Source organism: Salmo salar, chromosome 06, assembly GCF_965601325.2.
Source record: "Salmo salar chromosome 06, fSalSal1, whole genome shotgun sequence".
In the NCBI taxonomy this organism is placed as follows: domain Eukaryota; kingdom Metazoa; phylum Chordata; class Actinopteri; order Salmoniformes; family Salmonidae; genus Salmo; species Salmo salar.
Window position 1 is genome coordinate 73276441 of NC_138296.1, and position 20133 is coordinate 73296573.

The following is a 20133-nucleotide window of genomic DNA, read 5'->3' on the forward strand; positions in this document are numbered from 1 at the left end:
GTGTAATATGCACCTGGTGGTTTAGTGCAAATATGACCCTGGTGGTTTAGTGGAAATATGAGCTTGGTGATTTAGTAGAAATACTACCCTGGTGGTAAAGCAAGTTCATAGATTTATTAAAGCCTGGTTGACGCACGACCCACATGACTACACAGCGAGCTGTGTCTAAATATAGAAAGTTCTGGAAAACAGTGAACTGAAGCCTCAGGAACAAGGAGAGGGCAGAGAACACACCAACTCTCATTTCCTTCAGGTAGGATATTTATTCTTGCAAATTGCTTTAAATATTAAGCCTCATAATTTTTCATGATATGATCAATGTTTTCTATTGCAGAATGAACATGGGAAAGGACATGTCAGATAAATAAAAGTACTGTAGTTCTTTCATGGAGAGTGAATGTTTTTTCATTAATGTGCCCGTAGTCAGTTCAAGAGAACTACGTGAAAGATTTATACAAGTAAACAAGTCCACTTTAACAGTGAGACATAAACAAAATAAATCAGTGTATAAATTATTATATTTTTTTTCTACAGCAGTATCAGACGTGGGTATTATGCCCATTTTCATGTGGCAAAAATAAATATTTGCTGGATTTGATCTGTAACATACACAATTAATATAAACATAAACATCCTAACTTGAAATAAACATTCTCAAAGTTGGCATTTTATGCGCTGTGTAAATTCCTGAAAAGCAGTCCTTATTCTTCAAGAGAGGCCCAATCAACTTACTTCCAAATACTGTCCATAAAGAGAAACCTTTACACTGGACATTATTTTAATGCAGTCTCTTCTTTATGTTTTTTCAGGAGCTTTCAAAAGAACGACGGATACAGTAGCATTCCTGGAATGACTATGAACCACGGCCTCTAACAATATTTATTTCAAAGACATCCCAAATTTAGTCTGAAAAAACCCCGATTAAAAACAAAATATGTCTGTTCTAGAATTATTTTCACTAAGTGGCATGTCCGTTATGTTTATTACCCTGAATTTAATCATCCTCATTTTCATCATTAATCGAAACACAAACCCTAAGAACTTCCCTCCAGGCCCCAGAGGTCTACCGCTGCTGGGGAACACCCTCAACCTGGACCTGAAGAAACCCTACCAAACCTTGATGGAGGTAAGAACCCCTCTATAAAAACCCTATCAACCTTGATGGAGGTAAGAACCCCTCTATAAAAACCCTATCAGACCTTGATGGAGGTAAGAACCCCTCTATAAAGACCCTATCAGACCTTGATGGAGGTAAGAACCCCTCTATAAAGACCCCATCAGACCTTGATGGAGGTAAGAACCCCTCTATAAAGACCCTATCAGACCTTGATGGAGGTAAGAACCCCTCTATAAAGACCCCATCAGACCTTGATGGAGGTAAGAACCCCTCTATAAAGACCCTATCAGACCTTGATGGAGGTAAGAACCCCTCTATAAAGACCCTATCAGACCTTGATGGAGGTAAGAACCCCTCTATAAAGACCCTATCAGACCTTGATGGAGGTAAGAACCCCTCTATAAAGACCCTATCAGACCTTGATGGAGGTAAGAACCCCTCTATAAAAACCCTATCAGACCTTGGAGGTAAGAACCCCTCTATAAAAACCCTATCAACCTTGATGGAGGTAAGAACCCCTCTATAAAGACCCTATCAGACCTTGATGGAGGTAAGAACCCCTCTATAAAGACCCTATCAGACCTTGATGGAGGTAAGAACCCCTCTATAAAAACCCTATCAGACCTTGGAGGTAAGAACCCCTCTATAAAAACCCTACCAACCTTGATGGAGGTAAGAACCCCTCTATAAAGACCCCATCAGACCTTGATGGAGGTAAGAACCCCTCTATAAAAACCCTATCAACCTTGATGAAGGTAAGAACCCCTCTATAAAGACCCTATCAGACCTTGATGGAGGTAAGAACCCCTCTATAAAGACCCTATCAGACCTTGATGGAGGTAAGAACCCCTCTATAAAAACCCTATCAACCTTGATGGGGGTAAGAACCCCTCTATAAAGACCCTATCAGACCTTGATGGAGGTACAAACCCCTCCATAAAGACCCCATCAGACCTTGATGGAGGTACAAACCCCTCCATAAAGACCCCATCAGACCTTGATGGAGGTACAAACCCCTCCATAAAGACCCCATCAGACCTTGATGGAGGTAAGAACCCCTCTATATAGACCCTATCAGACCTTGATGGAGGTAAGAACCCCTCTATATAGACCCTATCAGACCTTGATGGAGGTAAGAACCCCTCTATATAGACCCTATCAGACCTTGATGGAAGTAAGAACCCCTCTACAAAGACCCTATCAGTGTCACACCCTGATCTGGTTCACCTGTCTTTGTGCTTGTCTCCACCCTCCAGGTGTCGCCCATCTTCCCCTGTGTATTTTTACCTGTGTTCTCTGTTTGTCTGTTGCCAGTTCGTTTTGTTCGTGAAACCTACCAGCATTTGTTCCCCCGCTCCTGCGTGTTTCTTGCTCCTGTTTTCTAGTCCTTCCCGGTTTTGACCGTTCTGCCTCCCCTGACCATGAGCCTGCCGCCGTTCTGTACCTTGCCCCACCTCACTGGATATTTGAACCCTGCCTGCCTTTGACCTGTCGTTTGCCTGCCCCTGAATTAGAAATAAAAGTTTGTTACTTCAACACTGTCTGCATCTGGGTCATACTTGAAACGTGATAGTACGATCTGGCCATGACTGACCCAGCAGACTCGGACAAGCTCCGCAACGCCCTCTCCTCCAAAGGAATCACCATGGGAAGGCACAAGGAGTTGCTTCGTGGTCTTATGGAAGGATTCCAGACCTTGGCCGAACGCCACGACCAAGCATTGAACACATTGCAGGAGCAATTCCGTGGGTTGTCTGTTAGGCAACCTACCACAACAGTAACCTCCTAGCCATTCAGTAACCTGGCTTTTAGCAGCGCCACCTCCCCGGTCACCCCGGTTTCCCGGGAACCCTGATTACCTCCCCCGGAGCACTTCGATGGAGAGTCGGGCACCCGTTGGGCATTTCTCACTCAGAGTTCGAGCTGCAGCCCTCCTCCTTCCCCTCAGACCGCTCTAAGATAGCGTACCTCATCACGCTGATGTCCGGGAGAGTGAGAGTGCCTGGAACCCGGAAGCACTGTTCGACATGTTCCTGCACGGAGTATCAGAGGAAGTAAAGGACGAGCTTGCTGCCCGGGAACTACAGACAGATCTCGACTTGCTCATCACCTTGACCATTCGGATCGATGGGCAACTACGGGAAAGAAGGAAGGAGACGAGATTCGATTTCACTCGTCCGTCCAAGGATTCCACCTCGCCTCCGAGTTATCCAGGAGAAAACCTGAGAAAAATCTAACCAGGAAGTGGGAAATCTGGTGCTTGTAGTCTATTCAAGTCATTGCCTATCCAACACACAGTGACTTAGGGTTCATTTTGCACTTCCTAAGGCTTCCACTAGATGTCAACAGTCTTTAGAACCTAGTTTCAGGCTTTTGCAGTGAACAGAGAGCAAACAAGAAGGCCAGGAAGTTGGTGACTCAGGAAAGGACATGAGGTCATTGGCACGCATTCACATGAGAGGTAGCTGTGTTCCAAAACGTATTTCAAGACATTGGAATCGTCCGGTTGGAATATTATTGAAGTTTTATGTTAAAAAGGCCCTAAAGATTGATGCTATACAACGTTTGACATGTTTCAACGAACGGAAATATAACTTTTTTTTAAATTTTTGTCGTGAAATTTTGGGCACGCTTCCTACATTTGGAGTAGCTTACTGAACGTGCAAACAACAAGGAGGTATTTGGACATAAATTATGGACTTTATCGAACAAAACCACATTTATTGTGGACCTGGGATTCCTGGAAGTGGCTTCTGATGAAGATCATCAAAGGTAAGTGAATATTTATAATGCTATTTATGATTTTAGATGACTCCAAAATGGCGGGTATCTGTATTGCCTAGTGTATGTTTCTGAGCGCCGTACTCAGATTATTGCAAAGTGTGCTTTCCCCGTGAAGCTTTTTTGAAATCTGTCACAGCGGTTGCATAAAGGAGATGGTTATCTAAAATTCTTTGAATAACAGTTTAATATTTTATCAACGTTTATGATGAGTGTTTTTGTAAATTATTGTGCTGATTCACCGCCAGTATTGGAGGCAAAATATTTTCTGAACATCACGCACCAATGTAAAATGCTGTTTTTGGATATAAATATGAACTTTATCAAACAAAACATACATGTATTGTCTAACATTGAGTCCTAGGAGTGTCATCTGATGAAGATTGTCAAAGGTTAGTGCTTCATTTTAGCTGAATTTCTGGTATTTGTGACCCCTCTCCTGCTTGGAAAATGGCTGTGTGGTTTTTCTTGTGTTGTACCTGTCCTAACATAATCTAACTTTATGCTTTCGCCGTAAAGCCTTTTTGAAATCGGACAATGTGGTTACAGTAAGGAGAAGTGTACCTTTAAAATGGTGGAAAATAGTCGTATGTTTGAGAACTTTGAATTATGACATTTTGTTATTTTGAATTTGGCGCTCTGATTTTTCACTGGCTGTTGAATAGCGTGTCCCATGGGTGGGACACACGCTAGCGTCCCACCTCCCCAAGAGAGGTTTCAAGAATGTGAAATGTCAGAATAATAGTAGAGAGAATGATTTATTTCACATTCCCAGTGGGTCAGAAGTTTACATACACTCAATTCGTATTTGGTAGCATTGCCTTTAAATTGTTTAACTTGGGTCAAACGTTTCGGGTAGCCTTCAACAAGCTTCCCACCATAAGTTGGGTGAATTTTGGCCCATTCCTCCCGACCGAGCTAGTGTAACTGAGTCAGGTTTGTAGGCCTCCTTGCTTGCCCAAGCTTTTTCAGTTCTGCCCACACATTTTATATAGGATTGAGGTCAGGGCTTTGTGACGGCCACTCCAATACCTTGACTTTGTCGTCCTTAAGCCATTTTGCCACAACTTTGGAAGTATGCTTGGGGTCATTGTCCATTTGGAAGACCCATATGTGACCAAGCTTTAAATTCCTGACTTATGTCCTGAGATGTTGCTTCAATATATCCATGTAATTTTCCTACCTCAAGATGCCATCTATTTTGTTAAGTGCACCAGTCCTCCCTGCAGCAAAGCACCCCCACAACATGATGCTGCCACCCCCGTGCTTCACGGTTGGGATGGTGTTTTTCAGCTTGCAAGCCTCCCCCATTTTCCTCCAAACATAACGATGGTCATTATGGCCAAACAATTCTATTTGTGTTTCATCAGACTAGAGGACATTTCTCCAAAAAGTACGATATTTGTCCTCATGTGCAGTTGCAAACTGTAGTCTGGCCTTTTTTATGGCGGTTTTGGAGCAGCGGCTTCTTCCTTTCTGAGCGGCCTTTCAGGTTATGTCGATATAGGACTTGTTTTACTGTGGATATAGATACTTTTGTACCTGTTTCCTCCAACATCTTCACAAGGTCCTTTGCTGTTGTTCTGGGATTGATTTGCACTTTTCGCACCGAAGTATGTTCATCTCTAGGAGACAGAACGCGTCTCCTTCCTGAGCGATATGACGGCTGTGTGGTCCCATGGTGTTTATACTTGTGTACTATTGTTTGTACAGATGAACGTGATGCCTTCAGGCATTTGGAAATTGCTCCCAAGGATGAACCAGACCTGTGGAGGTCTACAATTTTTTTTCGGAGTTCTTGGCTGATTTATTTAGATTTTCCCATGATGTCAAGCAAAGAGGCACTGAGTTTGAAGGTAGACCTTGAAACACATCCACAGGGTCACCTCCAATTGACTCAAATGATGTCAATTAGTCTATCAGAAGCTTCTAAAGCCATGACATAATTTTCTGGAATTTTCCAAGCTGTTTAAAGGCACATTCAACTTAGTGTATGTAAACTTCTGACCCACTGGAATAGTGATAGAGTGAATTATAAGTGAAATAATCTGTCTGTAAACAAATGTTGGAAAAATGACTTGTGTCATGCACAAAGTAGATGTCCTAACCGACTTGCCAAAATTCTAGTTTGTTAACAAGACATTTGTGGAGTGGTTGAAAGATTTGTTTTAATGACTCCAACCTAAGTGTATGTAAACTTACGACTTCAACTGTAACTAGGCAGAGCTAGGCTGTCTCCAGCTGATCGGCTATACAGGCTTCAGATTAAGAGCTGCCTGTACTGCGGGACTACTGGTTATTTCGTCTCCACCTGTCCATTAAAAGACCATGCTCACCGGTAGGAGCGAGTACTCTGGTGGGCCATACAGAGAACTTTTGCTCTCCCCTTTCTCGCATCCCTTTTCATGCCATGTTGCTGTAGGGGAACCAGTCGAAATCTCTCCTGGTACTCATTGACTCTGGGGCTGATGAGAGCTTTATGGACGCTACCTTGGCTTCCGAGCTGGATATCCCCACTCAGCCCCTCTCCATTCTCATGGACGTTAGAGCACTGGACGGGCGCTCTATAGGCCAGGTCACCCACATGCCACCTCCATCAACCTACGTGTGTCAGGGAACCACAGCGAGACGATCCAGTTCCTGCTCATTAAGTCTCCTCAGGTTCCCGTGGTATTGGGATTCTCCTGGCAACACAATCCCCTCATTGACTGGTCTGCCGGTGCCATCATGGGCTGGAACTTACTCTGCCACGCCCATTGCCTGAAGTCAGCGCAGCCTGCCCCGGGATATCTTCCTGGGTGCTCGGAAGTTTCCCCGGACCTCTCCGTCATTCCCGTGGAGTACCAGGACCTCTGGGAGGTGTTCAGTAAGGCCCAGGCCACTTCGCTCCTGCCGCACCGACCATATGACTGCGGGATTGACCTTCTCCCAGGCACCACTCCGCCCTGGGTACGACTGTACTCTCTGTCGGGTCCGGAGACCAAGGCTATGGAGACCTACATTGAGGACTCCCTAGCTGCTGGGTTCATCCATCCTTCTGCCTCCCCCGCCGGTGCAGGGTTCTTCTTTGTGGAGAAGAAACCAAAACCCTGCGCATCGACTACCGGGGTCTCAACGACATCACGGTGAAAAACCACTACCCGCTACCTCTCATCTCCTCGGCCTTCGAGCCTCTCCAGGGGGCCACCGTGTTCTCCAAGCTGGGCCTACGGAACGCCTACCACCTGGTGCAGATACGGGAAGCGGACGAGTGGAAGACTGCCTTCAACACGGCCAGCGGTCAATACGAGTATCTGGTCATGCCATTTAGCCTTACCAACGCCCCTGCTGTGTTCCAGGCTCTGGTTAATGATGTTCTCCGCGACATGTTGAACCGGTTCGTCTTCCTTGATGACATCCTCGTCTTCTCCCACTTCACCCAAGAACACGTACTCCACGTCCAACAGGTTCTCCAACGCCTCCTGGAAAACCAGCTTTTTGTAAAAGCAGAGAAGTGCGAATTCCATCGCTCCACCATCCACTTTCTGGGTTACTGTTACGTTCCCCAGTTTCTGTGTTGTGGTTTTGTTGGTATGTGTGGGTTTCAAGAAATGGCTTCCTGAAATTCCCCCAAGCAGCTGATTGGTCGGCCCCATTTGATGATTGGAGCTGACCCCGCCCTCTCGTCAGAAACAGCTGCCTTCAATTACAGACTCCTTCTGAAGCAATATAAGCCAGTGTTCTGTTGCTCAGAAGAGAGCTGAGGGTGATATCATGTGTTGGTTGTTTCTCAGATAGAGCTGAGGGTTATATCCTGTGATGGTTGTTTCTCAGATATAGCTGAGGGTTATATCCTGTGTTGGTTGTTTCTCAGATAGAGCTGAGGGTTATATCCTGTGTTGGTTGTTTCTCAGATAGAGCTGAGGGTTATATCCTGTGATGGTTGTTTCTCAGATATAGCTGAGGGTTATATCCTGTGTTGGTTGTTTCTCAGATGGAGCTGAGGGTTATATCCTGTGTTGGTTGTTTCTCAGATATACCTGAGGGTTATATCCTGTGTTGGTTGTTTCTCAGATAGAGCTGAGGGTTATATCCTGTGTTGGTTGTTTCTCAGATATACCTGAGGGTTATATCCTGTGATGGTTGTTTCTCAGATAGAGCTGAGGGTTATATCATATGTTGGTTGTTTCTCAGAAGGAGATGATTAGTATGTTCTGTGTTGGTTGTTGCTGAGAGAGCTGATTGGTATGTCCTATGTTGGTTGTTGCTGAGCGAGAGCTTATTAGTATGTCCTGTGTTTGTCAATAGGATGCAGTTTTTTGGGGGATTATTGATATTGTGTGTTATTCTGTTTAATTTGTTCCCAGGGGGGAAGGGGAAGGCACCTAGGGAGTGCTTAGGCAAGAGGCTCGCATACATAACCCATAGTATTCACTGTCTATGCACACTAGGTAACACCTGGGTGGACCACCCCCAGTATTTTGGATAGCGCACCAGGTGGTGCTAAGTTAGGTAGTGGGTAGGCAGGTAAGGTAGGAGAGGGCGCTTTGACATTTACTTTCTTTGCTTTGGTTCCGTCCAGCCCCTTTTCCCCAAATTTACCATGTGAAGGAATAAATTCCCAGTAAAGGGTAAATTCTCTGCCTTTGTCATCGTTACTCGCACCTACAGTCCCATACCTTTTCACTCCACGTGTGTTGCGTTCCCTCTTCCCAGAAGCGTACGTAACAGTTACATATTCGCTGCAGGGAGCATACAGATGGATCCCGGGAAGGTGAGAGCGGTGGTGGATTGGCCCCAGCCTACGTCCAGAGTACAGCTGCAACGTTTCCTGGGATTCTCCAACTTTTATCGGCACTTTATCTGGGGCTACAGCACCTGTCTGCACTCACCTCTCCCCAAGGTTCCGTTCACGTGGTCCCTAGCTGCTGACCGGGCATTCTGACAGTTCCCATCTTGGTTCATCCTGACCTGTCCCGCCTTCGTGGTGGAGACCGACGCTTCAGATGTCGGAATAGGGGCTGTCCTGTCCCAGCGGTCTGCCCTGGACCTCAAGTTACATCCCTGCACCGCCTTCTCCCACCGCCTCAACGCCACAGAGAGGAACTACGATGTGGTAAATCCACTCACTTAATTCCTCTCCCCAAGCTATGCTCTGCCAAGGAGACAGCCCAGCTCAAGGTGCAGCACGTCTTCCGGATCCATGGACTGCCAATTGACATGGTCTCCGACCGGGGTCCTCAGTTCTCATCCCAGTTCTGGAAGGCGTTCTGCACCCTCATTGGATCATCGGCCAGCCTGTTCTCCGGGTTCCACCCCCAGTCCAATGGCCAGACCCTACCAGACCTTGATGGATGGAGGAACCCCACTGACAGAAAATACCCTATTATTCAGCCTCTGTTTGACATGACAACAGCTACAGCATAGGAGTTGGCAATACAACACAAACATATCTGGAACCTGCTTTTTCTGTTTCTTTATCAGAACAATTTAACCCAGGTGCTTTGCTTGAACTCTGAGTTCTTGACCACTTCATATCTACCCATCTTTGCCCTAAATGTACTCTCCACTACTCCCCTCACTAAATTCCTGTTTAGGCAATATTAACTGTTAGTTTGTCTCTAAGGATGTACAAAATCTCCACGGAACTGGTGCATATTGGAACATGTTGCTTGCATACCTCGAAGATGAGTTTGTTACACTTTAACAGAGATAGTAGGACAAAAAGGAAACACATAATGATATCTCATTCCCATGGGACATGATGTGATATTTGTGTTCCCTCTCACTTACCCCCCCCCCCCTCCCCCCCTTCTTCTCCCCAGATGAAGGACAAGTTTGGCCCAGTGTTCAGTATTCAGATGGGCTTGCGTAAGATCGTGGTTCTGTGTGGCTATGAGATGGTGAAGGAGGCCTTGGTCACTCAGGCTGATCAATTTGCAGAGCGGCCAGACATCCCACTATTCAAACAGATCACCAGAGGAAATGGTACAGGCCAACCCTAACTGACCCAAATCTCTCTAATTAATAGATCAAGAACCACATTATCTGTCTTGATTCTAGGCCCAGGCATGATTTTATGTCAACCATTCAGTGTTCACAATGGCAGTTTACAATGACAAGCAATATCTTTTATCTTAATGCAGTGGCATGGCATTTTAAGTGGATAACTGCTGGGTAAAATCCATCCCACAGCAAACCTACAGGTCCACATAAAAAAGCAAAGGAATACTTTAGGTACCTACAATTATTCCTTATAATAAACAGAGAATCTGTGACATTCTGACAATGTATCCTCCCCGTCAAAACAGGAATCATATTCGGCCATGGGGACTCCTGGAGGACCATCCGGAGGTTCACTCTGACGGTGCTCAGGGATTTGGGAATGGGAAAGAGGAATATCGAGGAGAAAATCATTGAAGAGTCAGAAAACCTTGTAAAAAGCTTTGCTACTCATAACGGTGAGGCCATATTGGATCTGAAGATAAAACTACAAATACATAATTATTCAACAGCCATACAAAATGCTACACATAGAACAATAAACTGATTTTATTGACATTAATTCATGTGTTTTTATGAAACTATTGTGACTGAGCCAGGTGATGGCTTCCAGACCACCATTCCTCTGAATGCGGCAGCATCCAACATCATCGTCTCTCTGCTCATGGGCCACAGGATGGAGTATGATGACCCCATCTTTATAAAGCTCTTGGAAATGAACTACGAAAGCTTCAGGCTGGCCAGTGGACCGTTCATTCAGGTATGATACTACCTCCTTTCCGTAGAGGTATTAAAATGCTGGATACTGTGGTGGAAATTCTGCCTTTAACTAATAATGAGGAGAGGCAGAGTCAATAATCAACCAAGGAATTACTTTTATTAAAAACATGAGGCTGGTCGCACCACCCACGCAGGTGAAATGGAAAGCCTGCTGTACAAAGAGTACAGTCAAGCTATCTTATGCAACCATCTGCAAAACACGATCTTATGTGTACATACGGAGAGACGAAACTGGGTTACAGGGTACAGACTATAATGAAAAGGTTGTCTCCGTCTGTCGTAACTGAGTGAGGACAATACAGTAGGTGTCAAAGTGACAGGAATTCACTCCAGACATACTTTCTCTAACAGTAGCTCAACGGTTCCCCCAAGTTGGGCAAGCAAGCGCGCGCCCGCTCGCCCCCCCCCCCCCCCCCCCACAAAACATTAACCTTTCACCCAGAAACAAGCTCCAAAGAGAACAGTAGCTCTATCACAGGTGTGCAGAATAACACTTTGCCCAGTCTCCAGTTAAGCTAACATTTAGTTTACATCAGCTCTTGGCTGAGCTCCTAGACATCATGTGGTCATACTACACACACACAAAACAGAACAGGCCTCTATTAACACACACTCTTTTCTGAGTTACTTTCTTTAACCACCTCAAGCCCAATGCCTAGGCTTAAAGAAGGATATTTTAGTACACAAGCATTAGTAAGATTTAAAAGAAAATACCCTCACAGTACTCATTGTAACATTGACGGAGTGAGTTGACAAGTTAAAAAAACTGAAGTGAATTTCTCACATATAAACATGGAACCCCCATGCTTGATTCTCCAGCTGTACAACATGTACCCAGTGATCCACCCGCTGCCAGGGCCTCACCACAAAGTGCTGGCGTACCAGGACAACCTGAAGGCCTTCTTCAGGAAGAGTTTCATCCAGCACAGACAGATCCTGGATGAGAATGACTCCCGTAGCTACATCGACGCATTCCTCAAAAAGCAGCAGGAGGTGAACCCAGGGGTCAATGTCAGTCACACCAACTATGGGTCAAAATGCATTTTTGTACTTGGAAACCCTTTTTGAGGGGGGATAGAGCTCCCACAATACAGTATAACTCACTTCTTAATGGTCCCATGTTTTGTCCCATACCTAATGCCTTTCCTCAACTAAAATATATCAATTAGGAAAAGGATAATCCCTCTTCCCACTTCCATGAGTGGAACCTCCTTTGTTCCGTCACCAACATGTTTGTGGCTGGGACGGAAACCACCTCCAGCACCCTGGCCTGGGCCTTGGTCATCATGATTAAGTATCCTGAAATACAGAGTGAGTGAAACCATGTCATGTCACCAGCCATTTTGGATCAATGAGGAAAATAAGTTAAAAGTAATAGGCTACCATAAAGCTACCACCTTCTCATTCCACAGCATAAAAGTGTAATATGAAACAAACATACAAACTGGGATTGACTAACAAATGTTTCAAATAGAGAAGGTGCATAAAAATACAGAAAGAGGTGAAATCTCACAAGCCCTCCTTATACTCGGTCAACTTCCTATGTCCTCTCAGGTAAGGTCCATGAGGAGATAGACAAGGTGATTAGTGGTTCCACGCCAAGGATCCAGCACAGGCAGATGATGCCCTTCACCGACGCAGTGATCCACGAGACCCAGAGGTTCGCTGACATCCTGCCCATGGGCCTGCCCCACGAGACCACAGCCGACATCAGCTTCAAAGGCTTCTTCATACCTAAGGCAGGCCCACTCACAACAAACTAGCAGACACTAACCTGCACCTTTTAGTGAATCAACAATAAGCAGACAGTTAAGTTAAAGTGAAATATACTACCTGTCCCCCATATGGCACTAAACATCCTTTCCTTGACAATGGCACATTCAAATTTGTGTATGTGTGTAGGGGACCTACATTATCCCACTTCTGAGGTCAGTGCACCGTGATAAGGCTCACTGGGAGAAGCCAGATGATTTTTACCCTCACCACTTTCTCAACGTCGACGACAAGTTTGTCAAGAGGGAGGCTTTCATGCCCTTCTCCGCAGGTAACAGACATCATCCTTATGTTCACCAGTTGTAGTAATTCAATAGTGCCCATGCCAATAGCTTAGGATTGCATTGTGTACTACTAGTAGAATTGTCACAAGCAAAAGTGAGTTTACTCACTCATCCTCCAATTCCTCCACCCATCTCCCTTCCCAGGTCGTAGAGTATGTGTAGGTGAGACTCTGGCCCGCATGGAGCTCTTCCTCTTCTACACCTCCCTCATGCAGCGTTTTTCCTTCCTTCCCCCCATCGGGATGACTGCTGACGACGTGGACATCTCCACCTGCGGCGGCCTGGGCCTCGCCGCCCCACCCATCAAAGTGCGGGCCCTACCTCGTTTCCATGACACCTAGGGAATTACCCCAACGGCTTTGTATTTCAGATTTTCCTGAGTTAAGGGCAGTTATCACTGAGATGTAGTAGGAGACCTCATCTGCCTTGAATCTAAAACACTCAGGACTAACCATTAAAAACACAACTGTACAAAACTAGTTTTGTAAATGTAACTGTACTGACAATTATTGTACAGTCAAGCAATGGATATAAATGTATCGAACTTATCTAGACAATGACAAGGTCATTTCAAAACCTAACAGAAGTATCATTTTATTTTGTTAAATTGTCTGCAGAAACAGAACGATCGACTGAAACAATTTAGCAAACATGACAATTGTTTTAACAACTAAATATGCACAAATATAACAGGTTGAGCTTCTGTTAGTCACTGGAAAAGCTAATTAAAGACTTCTCAAATCTCTGTCTTGCCATACAAAGTGTATCAAAATGTGCTATTATTCCTCGTAATAAAATTAAGTCGGTACAAAGTTAGAAAAGAAAAAAGCATTTACAGAAGTAGTGTTTGGTAAAACGTTGCAACACTTTAACTTAAGCAATAGCAGCATCAATAAACGCAAACTAGGTCATTCATTTTGTCTAGAATTTTAACAATAACAAAACACTTAACTTAGAACAAATGTGAAACACAGACACATCCACATCATTTAGTGAGGACTTTGTAAAACAGTCTCAGGTTGACCTTCATCACTCCTCCTCTTCCTCTTCCTCATTCCTCTGTCCAAAGGGAAGAGCCGCCTGGCCACGGTCCGGGTCTTTCAGCCGCAGGATCCGGATCAGGTTGTTGACTGGGAGAGAGCTATAGGGAAGATAAAATAAATGTCTTGGTTGGTGGTTAAGTACACTATTTTTGATAAACTGAAAATGCAAATTAGAGATAATTAGGCAAAGCCATGATATAAATTAAGCAATAAGGCCCAGGGGTGTGTGGTACATGGCCAATATACCAATGCAAAGGGCTGTTCTTATGCACAACTCAACGCGGAGTGCCCGGATACAGCCCTTAGATGTGGTATATTGGTCATATACCACAAACCCCTGAGGTGCGTTATTGCTAATATAAACTGGTTACCAACATAATTAGAGCAGTAAAAATACAGTGATGGAAAAAAGTATTTGATCCCCTGCTGATTTTGTATGTTTGCCCACTGACAAAGAAATGATCAGTCTCTAATTTTAATGGTAGGTTTATTTGAACAGTGACAGACAGAATAACAACAAAAAAATCCAGAAAAACGCATCTCAAAAATGTTATAAAATGATTTGCATTTTAATGAGGGAAATAAGTATTTGACCCCTCTGCAAAACATGACTTAGTACTTGGTGGCAAAACCCTTGTTGGCAATCACAGAGGTCAGACTTTCTTGTAGTTGGCCACCAGGTTTGCACACATCTCAGGAGGAATTTTGTCCCACTCCTCTTTGCAGATCTTCTCCAAGTGATTAAGGTTTCGAGGCTGACGTTTGGCAACTCGAACCTTCAGCTCCCTCCACAGATTTTCTATGGGATTAAGGTCTGGAGACTGGCTAGGCCACTCCAGGACCTTAATGTGCTGCTTCTTGAGCCACTCCTTTGTTGCCTTGGCCGTATGTTTTGGGTCATTGTCATGCTGGAATACCCATCCACGACCCATTTTCAATGCCCTGGCTGAGGGAAGGAGGTTCTCACCCAAGATTTGACGGTACACAGCCCCGTCCATCGTCCCTGTGATGCGGTGAAGTTGTCCTGTCCCCTTAGCAGAAAAACACCCCCAAAGCATAATGTTTCCACCTCCATGTTTGACGGTGGGGATGGTATTCTTGGGGTCATAGGCAGCATTCCTCCTCCTCCAAACACAGCGAGTTGAGTTGATGCCAAAGAGCTCCATTTTGGTCTCATCTGACCACAACACTTTCACCCAGTTGTCCTCTGAATCATTCAGATGTTCATTGGCAAATTTCAGATGGGCATGTATATGTGCTTTCTTGAGCAGGGGGACCTTGCGTGCACTGCAGGATTTCAGTCCTTCACGGCATAGTGTGTTACCAATTGTTTTCTTGGTGACTATGGTCCCAGCTGCCTTGAGATCATTGACAAGATCCTCCCGTGTAGTTCTGGGCTGATTCCTCACTGTTCTTATGATCATTGCAACTCCACGAGGTGAGATCTTGCATGGAGCCCCAGGCCGAGGGAGATTGACAGTTATTTTGTGTTTCTTCCATTTGCGAATAATCGCACCAACTGTTGTCACCTTCTCACCAAGCTGCTTGGCGATGGTCTTGTAGCCCATTCCAGCCTTGTGTAGGTCTACAATCTTGTCCCTGACATCCTTGGAGAGCTCTTTGGTCTTGGCTATGGTGGAGAGTTTGGAATCTGATTGATTGATTGCTTCTGTGGACAGGTGTCTTTTTTACAGGTAACAAGCTGCGGTTAGGAGCACTCCCTTTAAGAGTGTGCTCCTAATCTCAGCTCGTTACCTGTATAAAAGACACCTGGGAGCCAGAAATCTTTCTGATTGAGAGGGGGTCAAATACTTATTTCCCTCATTAAAATGCAAATCAATTTATAACATTTTTGACATGCGGTTTTCAGTTTTTTTTGTTGATATTCTGTCTCTCACTGTTCAAATAAACCTACCATTAAAATTATAGACTGATCATTTCTTTGTCAGTGGGCAAACGTACAAAATCAGCAGGGGATCAAATACTTTTCCCCCTCACTGTAAATGTTTAGTCACACTTGTGGTATACGGTCTGATATACCACAGCTGTCAGCCAATCAGCATTCAGGGCTCAAACCACCCAGTTTATAAAATAGAACAGAGTTGTTGAATGTTAGTACACAGGAGGGTGACGGAAGGCTACAATACCTCATGCTCTGTGGGGTGAGGAATATGAACTGCCGGTAACGTTGGCTAGAAGCGATCTTCAACATCATGTCCATGGATATCCTTCGGTTCACCATGTCCTAAAAAGACAGTTACATTTATTGACAGACAGTGTGTCAACAGAACAGAACGATTGACTGAAATAACTGAACAAAAATATGAAGAACAAAGTATCAATCTTAGCCGTCCTCACAGTGTAGGCTACAGAAGACACATGAGCTTAGATTAAAAGTAAGTTAATATTTGAAACGTATTTACTTGACTGAGGTAACTCAAAGGGATACTTCGGGATTCAAGCAATTACCAGCAAACCATTTTTTCTACTTAGCCAGAGTCAGACAAACTCATGGATACCATTTTTATGCTAATGATATGCTACCTTCAACTTCCTTCAAACTGCACGCAGTAGCATAAAAATGGTATCCATCAGTTTGTCTGACTTTGGGTAAGTAGTGTTGGATTCTATCTTGAAATATACTTATTCCTGTCACTATATTAGAACGGATTGATTACTTAACATGTATATGTAAGGGGTCAATGAAAGGTGAATAGGTACTGTGTGTGTGGAAAGTTACTGAGTGAGACAAAGGGAAGGAGAGAAAGTTTCTATCTGTTCAAACATGTTGTTGCTGAATATTAATAATAAGCATCCGTCTAGCCTCAGTTCCTGATAATACAGGCCAGCTGCTGTAGAACTAGGACAAGGAGGGATGTGGAACTCAACTCGAGATAAGGTCAACAGTTGGAGAAGAAACCTCTGGGGGGGGGGGGCCAGAGATCACCCCGAAGGAACAGGAACAGGGATGAATTGTTTATCTTAGATATACAAGGAGGTGACTTCTAGTCGACAGGTATAAATATATGCTTGAGTGATGTGTATGTTGTGTTTTGCAGATGAAGAACTCAGTGGGTTGAATAAACTTGGTTTGAGCTTTTCCTAGTCATCCGTTTGAGTTCCGACTTTGTTTGTTCAGAACCTGACAGTAGGAAAAAATGCTTAATTGCCTACATCTCGAAGTATCCCTTTAATATGCATTTTAAAATGGTTAAGTCATTCATCCATCCATCCATCTGATGTGGCGACATTACCATGTAGACGTCAAACTCATCGAGGGCACGGAAGGGGGCCTCAGCGATGGCCCAGAGAGAGAGAACGAAACAGACAGTGGAGAACGAGCGCTCTCCTCCAGACAGAGAGCGCATGTCACTCAGGGCAGCCTTATCCCCCACACCTGGCTGGACCTGAGAGAGGGAGGGAAGATGAGGGAGAAGATGGGCAGAGACAAAGAAGGATGCAGAAAGAGAAGAGTAAAAGAAAGCCATTGACAAATGGGAAAGGGGGTGGAGCAGGGGAATGTGAGGGTAACTTGATTATTAGGCATACACAGTTTTTTAGAACCTATAACTGCTTATGCATTCAAGAAGGGTACATGAGAAAAGGTATATCTGTGCATTAAAACTGTAGTGTATTCTTACTGAGATGGATAGGGTTTCGTTCTTGTGCTCGAACATCATCTTCCCTATATAGCCTCTCTGTGACAGCATGGAGTCAAAGTACATCTTGCAACGCACTGAGAGAAACCTAAAAAGAGATGCATAGTGGGAAGGAAAACTACTTAAAAACAAATCCATAGCGCAACAGCTTTGCTTTTCCGTTAAATCTAACACATCGATAGATCGAGATGGCCTCCCTTCAGTCTTTCAATAACTATTTCGCATAGCTCTATAACAGACGTTGATGCTAGCAGTACCATCCAGCTGTTCTGTGATCTCTTATGAGGCAGTGAGTGGTGTCAAATAACAGAGCTGATATTCTATTGACAGACAAGAAGTAAATGGTGGATCCAGCTACCTCCTCAGCTCTGTGTAGACTCGGTGTCTGTCGTCCATGATCTTACACAGGACCTGGATGAAGCGCTTGAGGCACTTCACCTGCTGGTTAATGTTACTGTAGTTCTCCAGGGCCTCTTGGTATTGCCTGGATGGGAGAAGAGGGAGGAAGGCAAGCAACATTTACCTTCTGCCCTTAGATTACCCATTTTCATATGGACAGCCCTATTATATGGAAATACTGTCAAAACATACTATATATAACACACTATATAACAATACCAAAGTAACCTAAATATATATCCAAGAACTCTTAGGGAATCAACTAAAACCAAGGCAAGTGGGAAAAAAAATCTGATTGTATTTTGAGTGGAACATCCGTTAAATGTTTGTGTGGGGTGAAGGGTCAGAGGTTAGGGGTGGTGGAGGTTACCTGATGACTTCTTCGCGGTCTCCCTGCTGGTCCTGCTGGGTGCTGATCTTCAGCTTCAGACGGCTGATCTCGCTGTCCAGACTCCTGGCTGTCCGGCGCACCTCGGACCGCTCTGGACAGATCTCTGTGGCCTTCACTACAGACGCCTGGGACACAGGACGGTTGAGACAAGGAAAACACACATTAAGCAGGGACACACAGGAAGTAAAAGACAACATAAATAGAATATGGCCCTGATTATAACTAGTCAGCGTACTGACTCCTCCCAAACGTACCGTGAGCTCCTGCTCCTTGAGCTCCAGGCTGGCCTTCAGGGCCTGTATGGTGTTGATGTGGACCTTGCGTTTGTCCTCGTAGTGTTTCTTATGGTGCTTGCTCTTCTCCACATCCTGGTCGCTCTTACTCAGCTCCTCCTGAGAAAACAAGGGGAAAGTAGAGATGTATCGCCATCTATTGGCTTTACCTTTTCTCTGTTTAATCTGTGTGTGATTGATTAGGTCTATGGAGACCCTGTATGGAACAAAATGAGGACATGGGTTATCACTATTTTACATCCTTTTCACTCTCCTGGTTCATTCCTTGTTTGCACACCAAACTTCCCTCGGTGTTAATAGAAATTGAAGTCCATATTGATGTGACTAACCTTGATGGGTTCGGCCTCCTCGGCCACGGTGCTGATGGAGTCTTTGTGCTGGCGGTACCTCTGCTCCACCTCCTCCCAGGAAGCCTTCAGCTGGGCCATCTTTCTACGGGCCTCCTCACTCTCAGCACGACCTGCTGAAATCTTATTGTTGATCTCCTCCAGCTCCTCCTCCTGAAGGCCAGAGTGTGACAGGAGAAACAAGGTGTGTGTGTGTGTGGTGGAATGTGAGTGCATCAGTTTGTGTATATCATATCAGTTGGAATGCGAAAGAGAGAGAACAAGGGAACGAGATGTTCATGAACGACATTAGCTAAAACTAAATGTTAAAATATTGTCCCTGTGCCTTGACGTGTGTACCCACCAGAGGCTTAAGGTCCTCAGACTGGGGTTCCTCCACGTTCTGCAGGTCACTGATCTCCTGCTGCAGCCTCCTGAACTTATCCTGGAGGAGAGGAGAGGGGGAGAGGAGAGTTGTGACCTAGTAACTCCACATCAAGACTAATCAGAGGTGAACCATTGTGCTCTACAAAATAATTTCTAGTTGGATCCATGGTACGGCTCTGGAGAGAGATGCTGTTTTGTCACAAAGGCCAGCTTCAGCAAGATGCTAAGATCTTAAGAAGTGCGTGTGTGTTACCTTGGCCCTCTTCCTGTCGTCGTAGGCCCTCTTTAGGAGACCGTTGTTGTTCCTGATGTCCTCCTCCACCCTCTGCTTCTGCTGGCTGAACCGATCCAAGTGGGCCTCCTTGTTCCGCATCTCTTCCTGCAACTGCCTGAGTGAGATACATGGAGATATTGAGAGAAGGGGTAGAGGGAGAAAGGTAAACCACAGAATTAAATTGAGTCAGAAAAACAGAGCAGCAGAAACCTTTTCAAAACAAATGGACGTCTCACACACACATTACCTGATCTCTTCCTCTACGTCTCTGCTAAGGTAGTCACACCTCCTCTGGTCGTTGGAGTAGTAGCGGTTGTTGTAGCACTGGTCTCCCTCCTTGGTGAAGGCCTGGTAGCAGTTTCTAGGGGGCTGCCTGCCCTGCATCACTCTGCGGGCTTCTGCAGGACTCTACATGGTAGTTACAGACAGAGGGGTTTGAATCACAGAAATGGAACCTTTCTCCCTTCTGTCCAAAAGGCTACTGTTTTCTACAGAAAGTGGCTTGAAGTTCATTCATGTTGTTTTTAGCATGCAAATCAGTTGTTACATGGGGATAGTTCAAGTATTTAAAGTTTTAGCTTATTATCGGCTCAAACTTTAAAAGAGTCAACTCTCCCTTAAAGAGGGCGACACTGAAAACAAAG

The 20133-nt window shown here is 44.8% G+C and overlaps 2 protein-coding genes across 4 annotated transcripts in view; one reads left to right on the plus strand and one right to left on the minus strand.

The window, feature by feature from the left end:
• Positions 1–13462, plus strand: LOC106608020 (cytochrome P450 2K1). Of its 2 annotated transcripts, none has more exons than XM_014205651.3 (10): positions 1–253; positions 810–1126; positions 9703–9865; positions 10189–10338; positions 10480–10640; positions 11480–11671; positions 11830–11971; positions 12215–12399; positions 12563–12704; positions 12862–13462. In XM_014205651.3, the coding sequence occupies exons 2-10, from the start codon at positions 935–937 to the stop codon at positions 13056–13058; spliced, it is 1524 nt and encodes a 507-aa protein (XP_014061126.1). In that variant the 5' UTR covers positions 1–253; positions 810–934; the 3' UTR covers positions 13059–13462. The 2 variants fall into 2 exon arrangements, with proteins under 2 accessions (XP_014061126.1, XP_014061128.1); XM_014205653.3 differs by having other exon boundaries at positions 2–253; positions 11480–11653.
• LOC106608018 (structural maintenance of chromosomes 6) overlaps positions 13296–20133 on the minus strand; it is a 22593-nt gene continuing 15755 nt past the window's right edge. For both annotated transcript variants that reach the window (XM_014205647.2, XM_014205649.2), the window contains exons 17-27: positions 19737–19897; positions 19469–19604; positions 19193–19273; positions 18832–19002; positions 18464–18601; positions 18189–18334; positions 17778–17903; positions 17402–17507; positions 17015–17167; positions 15908–16005; positions 13296–13858 (exon numbers count right to left, since the gene is read on the minus strand). In XM_014205647.2, coding sequence (XP_014061122.1) covers positions 13747–13858; positions 15908–16005; positions 17015–17167; positions 17402–17507; positions 17778–17903; positions 18189–18334; positions 18464–18601; positions 18832–19002; positions 19193–19273; positions 19469–19604; positions 19737–19897 — 1428 coding nt within the window. In that variant the 3' untranslated portion in view covers positions 13296–13746. The remainder of the gene's footprint in view (positions 13859–15907; positions 16006–17014; positions 17168–17401; positions 17508–17777; positions 17904–18188; positions 18335–18463; positions 18602–18831; positions 19003–19192; positions 19274–19468; positions 19605–19736; positions 19898–20133) is intronic.